Below are 14,156 nucleotides of genomic sequence, written 5' to 3'. Positions count from 1 at the left end.
AGAATGTTTTGTTAGGTGGGGTTTTTTTTCAAGATTAATCAAAATAATGTATTTTATTAACTGTATTTTAGCTACAACAGTTCAACAGCAGCTACAAGCGAAGACCCTGTCACCTCAACAAGTGAATATTCTCAGACAGCAGTCAGTGGTCCGCGGTCAGATGCCACAACAGCAGGCGCTGAGGACTCAAAAACTAGCACTCACGGTTAGTGATACAATATTATGTTTGTTTCACCACAGAAACTAGCAATCGCAGTTCATAATACAATATTATGTTTATTATACCACAGAAATGAACACTAAGTAACACAATACTATGTTTATTATACCACAGAAATTAGCACTCAGTAACACAATATTATGTTTATTACATCAGACTTCACAACAGCAGGCTCTAAGGACTCAGAAATTAGCATTCTTAGTTTGTAATACAATATATTTATTAACCACATAAACTAACACTCAGTTATACAATATTATTTTTATTACACCACAGAAATTAGCACTCTGTGATAGAATATTTGTTTTATTACACCACAGAAATTAGCTCTCAGTAATGTAGACCCAGTGGTTTTCCATTTCAAAATAAACTATTTTCAGTTTTCATGTTTTTGTAAATTCCGTTTCATTTCCGTTTCAGAATACAATGTGTAGGCCTAATTAACAATTTATATAACACAAGCTGTGACAAATTAGCATAACAGGCAGACAACGCTGTTTACTTTTTTACTTTTTCATAACTCTTGACAAAATATTAAAGTTTTAAGTTTTAAAAGATGAAATTTTTTTAACAGTACCTTTTGTCAAATATATCATTAAAAAAAAATACCGTTGGGTCTGTTTTATTTACTTTGTACGAAACCAAAACCAGGGTTCGAAAATTGACTGGTGTCGACATACATCGCTGTTTGTTGTTAAATCAAAGTAGGCCTTCATATTAGTAGTGAAAAATCGGAGCAAAGGTTACAGTTATAACAACTACATAAAGTATATTTGTCCAACAATTGAGTGCACTGTTTTATTCAACGGGCCTTAGTGTTAACAAAACGTAAAAATCAGTCTTCCATGATAAACATTAGCAACAAACCGCTGACTGAACTTACTTCTGAAACACACACACACACACACACACACACACACACACACACACCACCACCCACAAAAAAACCTGTCCCGTCAGCACAGGCGCAACAGACTAAGCAGTGAACCAGTCCCAAGTTCAGCCAGCAAACGTTTCGCTAACGTTCGCGAAGTATTTAGTTCCCAACATGGCCATTTGGTTTACGTTTTTCCGATCGGTCTGGCTGAATGTAACACCGGTAAATATGACACTACGCGTTTGCTAATAGTACTGCATATGGGCCAATCGTCATTTTTACAGCGTGTGGCAATAGTAAAATGGTATTAATTTTTTTAACTTCGCGGAAAATCGTAATTCCGTTTCACAATGGGAATTCCGTGAATTCCATCTGTTTTCCACGATCGCGGAAAATCACTGGGTCTAGTAATGCAATATTTGTTTTATTACACCACAGAAACTAGCATTCACAGTTAGTAATACAATATTTGTTTTATTACACCACAGAAATTAGCGGTCAGTAACACAATCTTATGTTTATTACACCACAGAAATTATTACTCAGTTAGAAATACAATATTATGTTTATTACACTAGACACAACAACAGCAGGCTCTGGAGACTCAGAAACTAGCGCTGACAGTAATAACATTATATTTATTACACCACAGAAATTAGCGCAAAGTAACACAATATTGTTTATTACACCATAGAAGCTAGCACTCACAGTTAGTACAATAATTTGTTTATTATACCACAGAAATTAGTACTCGGTAATACAATATTATGCTTATTACACCACATGAACAAAGCCAAACACTGTTATGGACTTGTTATAGCAGACAAAATATTTGAAAGTTTGGTCATGCATCGGAATTACTTTTGTTTTGCGTAGAATAATGTCGGTCACATAAAGAAATGGGGTTCATAAAAAGTACAAAAGCTTTCATTGTTACAGGTAATGTAATTTATCTCTCTTACAAAAGCTTTCATTGTTACAGCTTATGTAATTTATCTCTCTTGCTAAACTTAACATTTAATTTACAAAAAATATTATTAGGTTTTTGGTAATATCTATTTCTTACACACCGTTGGTGAGAACACCATGTGTTTTATATGATTACACGTACTTGTTAACACATATACCTACATGTGTTAACAATTTCAAGATATACGACTGGCTGCTCCTAGGTGATGACCCGGTCACGAATGCCATACGTCCAATAAAAAACCCAATGCGATGGAAATCAATTAGACTGTGACATATTGTTACGCTGACAATCATATGTCTGTGACGCGCAAGTCAGCTACAAGTGCAATGGCTGTAAATAACTTTTAGTCAAAAAAGATGTTAAAATTAGCTTAAAACCTGGTTTTGAGGATATGTAAGAAATAGAATATTGTAGAATACTTTATTTTCGCGTGGAATTTATTTTCGCGTTTTTAAAGGCCGACAAAAAAGAAAGAAAAAATGTAGTCTCGTTCAACTATACCACATTAGTTCTGATGTACGAGCTAGTAGTAACAAAGTGGTGCTCCCTCCTGTCACGGAACAAAACACAAAAGCTGTTTAAAACTTTAAATCAAGAACACGATAAGTACATACATGATAATAAAACAATATTAACACTAAAAAGCTTTATGCTGTTTTCCTTCGCATGTGCTAGCGATCAGTTCATCGGACAGAGTCTACACGTGTTCAACAACGGAAGTAAACATGCATTATCACAGTATATTAAAAATGTGGAAGTGAAAAAATCCGGACTGGGCTATGTTCAGATGTTTCACAATTTTATTTTTATTTTTCGTCTGAAACCTGTTCGTATTAAATCTGTTTTGAACTAGTATTTTGACGGCAATAAATATTGTTTTAATCAAACTTAAGTTACTGAGTACTAGTAGCTTGTGCCTTCAAATTTCGTTTCGTTTGTTTTCGGTTTTTGTTTTTATAACAATTATAAGGATTAAGAAAAACTGCACGCGGTAAGCACCTACTGTAAGCTTATTAACTTGTAAACAATAAAGTCTTGATTGGTTAAAGCAGGAAAACTATTGTTTTAGGTGTATAGCACTCATGTGTACATGTAGGATTAGTTCTACAGATTAGCGTAACAACCGGCAAAACTAAGTTCCGTTTTTAAAACAAAATTATTGACATCTGTACTTCGTTTTTTTACTGATGGGGGTTGGGGGATTCGTGAAAATAAATGTTTGCGAATTGACCCATTTTCATTAAATTGTGAAAATAAAGTATTCTACAGTAATACATTTGTGTCCGTTAGATACCATTTACCTCACAAATCATTGTTTAAAAATGTATCAAACTCACTTTAGCTCATTAGATACATTTTAAAACAACTCGTTGTGAGATAAATGGTATCTAACGGCCACTCATGTAGTATTCTCTATTTATCAAACACATTGATAAGGGTTGGGGTTTTTTGGAGGGGTGGGTTGTTTTTTGCATTTTGCAGCATAACTTGTTTTTCCTTTAATAAATTTATCAAGTTCAGTTAAAATATTAATAATTTCAGACTGACCAGTTACGCCAGCCAATCAAACGTCTACAGGCTCCGGTGATGGCCCAACAGAAACTTCTTACTCAACCTTTATTGACACAGGTAAAGTGTTAATCATAGGTGTGTGTGTCTGTGCAGTTTATTTAAGAACATATGAACATGTCAGTTTTAAAGTGGTGAATGAAAACTTTGAGTAACTTATTGTTGGGAATATTACATGCTTTAAAGTAAGTTTCATTTAAGTTAATTTTATAGGATGGGTATGATTTTTTCAGATTGTCCGATTTCATAGGTGGAGTTCTTTTTTTCTTTGTGACATTAAATAGATAAAATAATCTCAAATGCTGAAAATGTTTCCAGTTAATAATTTTATGGTATAGATTTAGTTTTTTAAATGACTGCTTCACATCTTTGTGACATTAATGTTATACTTTAACATTTATTCATTCATTCTAATCAGGGATGCCATTTTTCCGGTTTTTATCCAATTTCAGCTTTTGTTTTGTTTGTCAAATAATTTTCACAAAATAAATGGAATTTGACCTGAAATGCCCCAAAATGGCCTTTATTTATGTATGGTGTAGATGTTTCATCATTTTTAATATCAGCTTTTAATTTTAAATGGGTATCACTTCCCTCATAATAGAACATCATCAATTAAAGATTAAAGAAAGATTTATATTTTCAATTTATTGATTGTTTATTTAGGCTGGTCTGAAGCAGGGTTTGTTGAAGCCTGCGGCCATGAAGCTGACGGAGGAGCAGATGAAGCGCTACCAGCAGCAGAAGGCTCAGCAGGCCACCCAGGGTATTCAGCTACAGGTGACACAGCCTAATATCCGACAGGTAGCACCCAAGTCGTTTAGATCTGCTTTGTGAGGTGCAGTTAGACCAATACAATGCTCAAAATAACACTGCCGTCTCGAAGTTAATCATCTTTGTCAAACTGTCTTGTAAACACTGTTTGAATTATCCCAAAGATGGAGCAGGATTTAGCTCAGTTGGTTGAGTGCTCGCTTGAGGTGTTTGCATCGCAGGATCGAACAACCTCGATACATCCATTCAACTGATTGGGGGTTTTCCTACCAGTGCACCACAACTGGTCAAAGGCTGTGGTATGTGCTTTCCAGTCTATAGGAAAGTGCATATAAAAGATCCCTTGCTGCATTAAGAAAAATGTAGGGAGTTTCCTCTGATGACTACGAGTCGGAAATACCAAATGTTTGACATCCAATAGCCGATGATTAATTAATCGATGTGCTCTAGTAGTATCATTAAACAAAACAAACTTTTTTTATTCCAAAGATATGAAATGTCTAGTAACATCACAATTCTAAACCATAGGACAGGTTGTTGTATGAAATAAAAACGTCTCATAAAATTGTCTTTGGCTTCATTTCTTTATCTTGAAATTGACCGGCGTCGTGGCAGGCCATCGGTCTACAGGCTGGTAGGTACTGGGTTCGGATCTCAGTCGAGGCATGGGATTTTTAATCCAGATACCAATTCCAAACCCTGAGTGAGTGCTCCGCAAGGCTCAATGGATAGGTGTAAACCACTTGCACCGACCAGTGATCCATAACTGGTTCAACAAAGGCCATGGTTTGTGCTATCCTGCCTGTGGGAAGCGCAAATAAAAGATCCCTTGCTGCTAATCGGAAGAGTAGCCCATGTAGTGGCGACGGCGGGTTTCCTCTCAAAATCTGTGTGGTCCATGACCATATGTCTGACGCCATATAACCGTAAATAAAATGTGTCGAGTGCGTCGTTAAATAAAACATTTCTTTCTTTATCTTAAAATTGAGTTTTGTTTTCCATCTGCTGCATAGCAGCTACATGTTTTTCATATATCTGGTTATTGACGTTTTCAATAAGCAATTTGCGGCCATTTTATATAAAGGATCTCCTTTTTGTGCCATCAAGAATACTGTTTGTTGCAACTAATTTTAAAATATCTGAAGATCAAAAGCAGGATGCATACAGCACTGGGCCTAGGAATAATTTGTAAATTAGTTGGAAAGTGTTTTATATTAAGATAATGAGAATGGTAGGCAGAGGGTGATAGATGAGAGCTTGTTTTATAATTATTTGCAGTAAGAGGGTTCCGGGCGGGACAAAACGGGGACCCGTAGATAAAATGACCCACCGTTATCAAAGATTTTGTTTGTACTTCATCTCTTAATCATCTCCGAGTTGATTTATTCTAAGCTTAATTGTAAGTTGTATTTTTGCATTGCTTTATGTATGATAACAAGTTTTGTTTATAACTGCTGTTATTAATTACAGATAATAGCCCAGGCTCAAGTGCAGCAGGTTGGTCAGTCAACTGTGACCCAGCAGTCTCCCGCGGTGGCCACTCTAGTGAAATCTGTGTCTGGGACACCAGGGCAGGGCAGCGTCTCCATCCCTGTCAGTATCAACGTCAGCATGGGGCAGCAGCACAAAACAGGAATACGTAAGTTACAGGATGAAATGGTTCTTAAACAGAAAGTCATTAGTCTTCACAAACTTATTTAGTCTGGTGGTATATGGATGAAATAAAATAGAATTACCATTAGCCAAGTCAGCAAATCTGCCAGCTACCACTGAAAGTTTGTGTATTTAAAAAATATATATAGTTCGGTAAATTAATTAGTAGGTTTTGTTTCGTTATGTCTCTTGAATAAAAAAAAATCTGTCCAAATTGGTGCCTTACGACTGGTATATCAAAGGCTATGTTGTCCTGATTGTGAGGAAAGTGCATAAAAAAGACAAAATATAATCAATGTGCTTTAGTGGTGTCATTAAACTAAACTAAATTTAACTTGAAAAACTTACAAAATGTTTTAGTTAAATAAAAGTACTAGTCTTGACATCAGCATTGATTCCTGATATCTCTTGATAAGTTAAACATTGCTTCTCCTCGTAGCTGCCTCTCGTGCCACTGTGAGCCAACTACAACAACAGAAACTTCTGCAGCAAGGGAAAGCACAGACACAAAAAATTGCAAGTAAGTATAAGATTAGCTGTTTAGTTCCTGTAGATGTTTAGGGGGAGAGGAGGATTTTTAAAATGTGCCATTTTCATCTAGCTAAGGAAGACTCATTCCTTTAATAGCATGATTTTTTTTATACTAACACCCCCAGCTGATTTTAGACTGTATGGCCCTGCTCTAATGTATTACAAATCAACTGTATTGTGTTTCGTTATTTTCAGCAATCGGTCAAGCTCAGATGAAATCCCAGGCCATTCCCTTCATAATTCCTCAGCAGAAAGGAATGCAGTTCACTGGGCAGCTTCTCCACCAGATAGTCAAACAGTCGCAGCATCAGGGTCAGGGTGCCACCATTCAGCAGATCATCTCGGGCGCCAATCAGCCCACCATCATCGCCACGGTGACGCAGAGCCAGCCGCAGATGGTTACCAAGGTTTCCCTGACGAGCAGTTCCCCACAGGGCCAGGTTCAAACCATCTCGGGGACATCGCCAATAACTGTCACGCAAGTCTCCCCGGCCACTCGAACCCACGTTCCGGTGACTCTAAACATCGCACCGGTGTCCATGCAGGGCGGGACGGTGTCGCTGCAGAGCGGAACGGCTACGGTGCTGAAACCAACAGCTGTGACGGCGGTAGACCAGTCGGCAGCCAGTACAACGGTTCAGGTCCACCCGGTACAGACAGTCGCGCAGCAGAAGATAGCCACGATATCACAGAGTCTGGTCACCCAGCAGTTACCGACTCATCCACAGATACAGCAGATAACAGCCGTTTCACAGACGATGACGTCATCTCATTCGCCAGTTCCCGTACAGGCGACCACCATACAGGTCCAACCCACGGCCACGACACAGCAGGCTACATCATCGCCGGTGGTGTTGACGCAGGCTTCGTTAGTCCAGCAGGTGCCCCAGCCAGCTGCCATGGCAACGGTGGTGACGCAGCCCATTCAGCAAGGTCATCAGACGTTGGCGTCCCCTCAGGCGCAGTTGGCAAAGCCATCTCCTTACGCGATGAGGACGAGAAACCAACCAAAACACTAGTTGTGATTAGATTTATTTCTTCTTTTTTTTTTATCATAAACAGCCAAGTTTATGGTGTCAGCACAAAGGTTTTATCCACTATTTTATGAAGTGTGATATTATAAAGATACTGAGGAAGAATTTTTACAGTGCTTTTTTCTAGTTAATTGTTTTGGAATCATGTCATAAGGCAGTAGTTACTGTGAAACAGTTGAGAAAAATATATCCACCCACAATAAAACTAATTTTCGCCAAATTGATGTTTTCTGTTTACAGAATTGTAAGCACATATATTGATAACAACTGTTTTGTCTTGTTTGTGCAAGTTAGATATAGGGTGTTGTTTTTTCAGCAGTGACCTTTTAACTCAGTTTTCTCATTCAGCTCTGTTTGTCCTAAACAATAATTCCTAAATCAATTAAACTTTGATCATAGTTGCTCCTATGGATGCTACCGCAGTGCATAGTTTTTAAACTGAATAACTACTCGCTAGTTAATTTGTATTTGACTGTGGCATGTTTAGGAGGTCGAGCACTTGTGAACAATTTGACTGGTACCATAGTCTTCTATCACATCACATTGTTTAACAATGCGTGTAAAAACCAGTCTTGCGAGTGATGTAGCTCGGTGGTTGAGCTCTAGCTTGAGGTGCATTTGGGTCATAGGATCAATGGTCTTAAATGGGCTACGACTTCTTTTTTATATCCCAACCAGTTCCCCATAGCTGCAACATCATAGGTTGTGGTATGTACTAACCTCTATGGGGAAAATGCATTTTAAAGATTCTTTGTTAATTTTTGGTAGGGATAGACTTGGATACGATAACATAGCACTGACATAGCACAAGATCTTGTGTTCAGCACTATGAGATGTGGCATGTACCCCATGGGTAGCAAAAAAGTCCAACATTTTATTGAAAACACTTACTCTATATCTTTGAATATGAATTGTTGTTGCAAATATATTCAATAAATGCAAATTAACAATTATCAAGATTAAAAGCATTTTTCGGTAGTCATTAGGGTCTCCATGAGTCAAAAATATTGGACTAGAGTACTCGAGTGTCAAACTCGACCCGGACCCGATTACCCAACACTTACACTAAATGATAATGAGACGTAAGGAATAAAGTAAAATAGTATTATGCATCTTAATTCCAGTACTGAACATGGATGCCAAATCATGCCACTGTATTGCATTTAGAAACCGCTTAATATGTTCAGTAGCCTATTGTGACAGATGGATGGGATGGCCAGTTTAAAAGAAACACTAGCACATAATCATATAATTATTGTGTAACTTATATCGCTGATTATTTACAGCTGAAATTATTGTCCATTGTATTATATTCCACTTTGTACGGGTACTCTCGGGGCTGGCTCTGGCACTCTCCAAATTCGCCAATTTCGAATTTTAAAAACAATTGGCGAATTTTACTTTTATTTGGCAAAATAATTTCAAGTATTAATTGATATTTTGTTGTAAAATAATTGGGTTTCTGTAAGTTTAATAGATAATTTGGCAAAATTTTCTGCTGACCCAAAGCTAGCCCTGACTGTAGTCCTGTCTTCCTGGACTCTGCCCGTACTCTAGTAGCCATGATGGATAACATGAGATTCTCGGGAGAATGTGACATCACATGAAATATCCATATACAAAAATCTGTTACCACTTGTAGTTCAGCTGATCTATGTTCTGCGAACATGGCCAAGCCAAGAGGAGATATTTCAAAAATGAGGCCGAGAGAATATTTTCACAAGGTTGATAATTCAAGATGGTAAAATTAAGAGGAAGAAAATATTGTTCATACTGAATAATAAGGCATTTACAATGCAAAAGATATGTATATTATATAACGGTAAACTGAGATGTAGGGAAAAAGTTTCCATTACAATACAACAACTAGGATACCATATATAGAAGCAGTGAGTTTCCAGTATATCAACCATATGTTGGACATAAAATAGCCAGAATTTAAAATGTCATTGGAGGTTATTATACAAATATTCCTGGACTTTCCTTTGTCAATTTGTTAATGGAAGGCCCTTTAAGTTGGTTAGTTATAAACTCTGAGTTTATGTGATGCTCTAAAAATATATATGTGGAATATGCAAACAAAAAAAGCCCAGTCTAGCTTTCTGGCCACCACAATTAATTATGCTATATGTTTCTATATAACATTGGTGGCAATAGCAATTTTATTAATATCAGCAGGCCCATGGATTTTTGTATGTACTTTTGGCTGCCTGGGGGACACGTACCCTGAAAAGGACAACCCTTGTTGTCCAGCTCTTTCTCCCAAAATATTGGTTTGAACAAACACACCCACTAAACCTGGCCAGAGTACACCCATTTTACACAAAAAATACTACTTTTGCGTGGGCCAGAATTGCCACAAACAAGTCTTCAATGTCGACAAGTTACACATGTTTACAAACTACATGCTCTCCTCTGTTAACTTCAGTCAAATGGTTGCCACTTCAAAGCTGTCTGCCATGAAATAATCGGTCAAACAGCAGACTACTCGTGCAGACAAATTTCCGGATGGGAAGATAACTGATCTGTGGCGGTCTGTACCAGTTCTGTTAATTTGTTGGAATTTGTATAATGGTGTGCACTGATTAAATATGGCTCATAATCGCTGACTACATTGATACTGGATGACTGAACACAAATGACTTGCTATGCTGAATCTCTTATTTATTTTCATATTTATTTTTGCTAATTCGTTGACTAGAGTACTGCTCTATCCAAATTGCAAATAATAAATCGCAAAGCTTGTAGCTAGGCAATATACTTTGGTTCCAGCTATTGTCATTTGTTATTACATTAGTAGTATTGCCTGCTTCAGTTTTATTTGTTTGTTATTGGGATGATGGGATTAAGGATCAATGTTTTCAAAACGTTCCAGCTGATTGTTTACATTTCAAACAGAGAAGTTTCACAACCACATCATTACTGTAAGGATTATCATAATGAGCCGAATTTACAAAGTCTGTTTATCGGGTTGGGGGGGGGTCTCTAGCCCTTGCAATAATTCTGAATTAAAAATGTTATTGTTAGTAAATCTTGAGGCAGAGGTGAATTTTATTTGTAGAATGCATGAAATTGCATTTTAGGACATCTAGTTTTCAAAATTTTATGGCAGAACAACACAACCCCCCTGAACCCCACTAGAAACTGCTTTGTTCTCAGCCCCCAGTGTCTACTTGCTTAGGCCGTTCCTATTTATGTCTTGTGCGCGTGTATGTATCTACATTCATTTACAATGACTAAACACCTGTTCTTAAGAAAAACAGGCTTATAAATGTAGCCCTAAATGATTTGGTAAGTACTAATTGTTTTGCTAGTTTCGCAGATTGGCACTGTTGGTATCATAAATATGGTGTCATTCTTAAAAGTGTTATTTATTATTATTGTAAAGTTGTATATTGGCCACTAAATTTATTACACGTAGCAGGCCTTTTAATTTTAAAGACCGGCGTCGTGGTTAGGCCATCGGTCTACAGGTTGGTAGGTACTGGGTTCGGATCGCAGTCAAGGCATGGGATTTTTAATCCAGATGCCGACTCCAAACCCTGAGTGAGTGCTCCGCAAGGCTCAATGGGTAGGTGTAAACCACTTGCACCGACCAGTGATCCATAACTGGTTCAACAAAGGCCATGGTTTGTGCTATCCTGCCTGTGGGAAGCGCAAATAAAAGATCCCTTGCTGCTAATCGGAAAGAGTAGCTCATGTAGTGGCGACAGCGGGTTTCCTCTCAAAATGTGTGTGGTCCTTAACCATATGTCTGACGCCATATAACCGTAAATAAAATGTGTTGAGTGCGTCGTTAAATAAAACATTTATTTCTTTCTTTTAATCTTAAAGAGTGAAGCAAATAGCTGTGATGTCACAAACTACACTCAAAATAGTGACCTATCACTATCCGTAACAGAAACGGTGTATTTGCGAAACATCTCTATTGTAACCAGTTGACAGATTTGTAGACAAAAATCCCATGTTGTGACATAAAAATTATATTTCAGTTGTATTTTTTGTATCACTCATTTTATACGCATTTTCAAAAACAAAGACCTCACATATCCTGGTATTTGAACACTTGTAAAAATGTAAATTTAAGATTGGAATTTTAAAATTATATTTAAAAAAAATATTAAAAAAATTGTAAAGAAATTATTAATTCTAATACAATGGAAATGCAAAAGTGGATTCCAGAATTAAAACTAAAACAAATGACTAAAAAAAATTGCATTAATAGTAGAACATGTATTGCAATTTAAATGGTAAAAGATACTTTCAAGGACAATTTTTACTGCGCTTGTGTATACAATTTGTATGATGTACATTTTATACATGTTGATATGTAATGTTTGTTGAATGTAAATTTTGTTTCACGTCTAAAAATATTTGCTATATGAATGATCATGCACTTACCTTGTAAGATTAATTAAAAGAAAAGAAAAAAAAGAAAAAAATCCATAGAGTTGTTTTTAATGCACTTTTTCTTTGTAATCTACATGACTTGATGTAAAGAATTTGTGCATTTTCACTTTATTGTGATTCGTCTTAATGAGTATATTGCATTTTTCATATATTGTAATTTGTAAATTCATGCATTTTTATTTGGGTACCATTACAATTTCCACCACTGTATTCGTGTGTGCATATGTATGAATGAAGATTCATTTTTCATAGAACATTTTAATGTAGCCTCATGCTGTAATCATTGTGTTTTTGTTATATGTAAATCACAATCATGCTTGAATACAGCTGAAACTGAACATTAAAATGCTAAACATGTCCAGTTACGGTTTTGTTATTATTTAATGTAATGTGATTTCCTAGCAGTCTCTTCAAAGCTGTGAATGTTTGGGTTTTTAAATTTTAGATGTATATCTGTTGGCTAATGTAATAAAGTTTATTAGATCCCTACTGATCCATCCATCCATCTAACTTTCTATCAGCTAACTTTTTTCTTTTTTTTGGGGGGGGGGGAGGGTATAGCTTTATTATTTCATATAGTTACAGATCAAGGGAATTTGATGAGGATTGGTCCATCTGAGACAGATTTATGGCCCTTGAACACAGGAGAGATGAAAATTTGGGCTCTGTAGGGTACATGTATTGCTTTAGCAGTACTCTAAGAATGCTTGCCTTCTACTAACATAGAGGTGAGCCGTTGCCCAGTGGTAAAGTGCTCTCTTGATGCATGATTGATCTAGGATCTATTCCCATCGGTGGATGCATTGGGCTATTTCTCGTTCCAGCCAGTGCTCCACAACTGGTGTAACAAACGTGGTATGTACTATCCTGTCTGTGGGGGGTCTTTATTTGCTTCTTTTTTTCTCTTTATTTGCTTCTTTTTTAATATTATTCACGTACGATATGGTTTCAGCTAATCTTTGCATATATATTCGGGAGGGGCGAGGGACCATTTTATACCATTGTGCAACCTTGACCCTAGTGATATTCTCGGTACCCAACATACTTTTCTTGTTTAACAACACCCAATAGCCAAAGTCTTTTTCTTCTTTTTTTGTGCTGGGGTGCTTTAACATTAATGCATTCGTTAATTCGGTACCAGGCCACCAATATTAAAATTTCAGGATTTGTTTTTCATCAGAAGAAGGCACCCTGGATCCACTGCTTCCGACGCCAATGGAACCCAAGAAATATTCTGGATTTTCATTTACAAGGGTCCATTCTATTCTGTTACATAGTCTTGTTTTGAGTAACTGAAATGACCACGTGTGGTTAGGGGTGGCAACGCTCTAAATATACAATACAGAGCTGTTTCCACGCCAGGCTTAATTGCCCACCATTCCAAATTACCGCCAGACACTTGAATTAATTTATGGTTTTTACCCGGCATTAATATTTTGCTGGTAAACGGAGTTTTAGCCACATCTGTTGCGAGTGTCGTCTCTGGGATTTGATTTGGTAGTGTACACCCTTATTTTACTTGCAAAGTTGGCCTACCCATAAAACATCAAAGAATGTGCAATTGGAGCATGTCCCAAATAAACACGCCTCACACCCATCTATCCCTCCCTAAACATCGGTCGCTCGCTACTCAAAATTGTCTGTGCAGAACTACCAATAGTTCTCACCCGTATTTGGGTAGGCCTAATGTGGAAGCAGCATTTTAATGAAAGATTTGCAGAAAACGTGCATGTTAAAAAATATTAAGAAAAAATAGCTACAACAATAACAGATGTGAAAATTGTGTGTGTTTATTGTTAAATAAATACACTGTGATTTATAAAATATGACACTTGTAATTAGCAGACACAACGTAGTACATGCATAGAATGTACAACCATCTATACAGGCACGCACACGTCTATACAACCATGTATAGAATGTACACTATACAGACACGCACACTTCCATACAACCATGTATAGAATGTACAACCATCCATACAGACACGCACACATCCATACAACCATGTATAGAATGTACAACCATACAGACACGCACACGTCCATACAACCATGTATAGAATGTACAACCATACAGACACGCACACATACTATGGCGGTGACATACATACAG

General features: G+C 36.9%; 1 protein-coding gene across 3 annotated transcripts in view; it reads left to right on the top strand.

The window, feature by feature from the left end:
• The window catches only part of LOC121367719 (helicase SRCAP-like), an 84,241-nt gene extending 76,346 nt beyond the window's left edge, over positions 1-7,895 (top strand). For 2 of the 3 annotated variants that reach the window (XM_041492060.1, XM_041492058.1), the window contains 6 exons: positions 72-205; positions 3,613-3,699; positions 4,306-4,443; positions 5,884-6,052; positions 6,506-6,586; positions 6,793-7,895. In XM_041492060.1, coding sequence (XP_041347994.1) covers positions 72-205; positions 3,613-3,699; positions 4,306-4,443; positions 5,884-6,052; positions 6,506-6,586; positions 6,793-7,616 — 1,433 coding nt within the window. In that variant the 3' untranslated portion in view covers positions 7,617-7,895. The remainder of the gene's footprint in view (positions 1-71; positions 206-3,612; positions 3,700-4,305; positions 4,444-5,883; positions 6,053-6,505; positions 6,587-6,792) is intronic. The other variant, XM_041492059.1, reaches the window with a different exon arrangement.
• The last annotated feature ends 6,261 nt before the right edge of the window (positions 7,896-14,156 follow it).

This window comes from Gigantopelta aegis, chromosome 3 (genome assembly GCF_016097555.1).
Source record: "Gigantopelta aegis isolate Gae_Host chromosome 3, Gae_host_genome, whole genome shotgun sequence".
Classification (NCBI taxonomy): domain Eukaryota; kingdom Metazoa; phylum Mollusca; class Gastropoda; order Neomphalida; family Peltospiridae; genus Gigantopelta; species Gigantopelta aegis.
The sequence above is the reverse complement of the archived record's forward strand: the minus strand, read 5'-3'. Positions and strand labels throughout refer to the sequence as shown.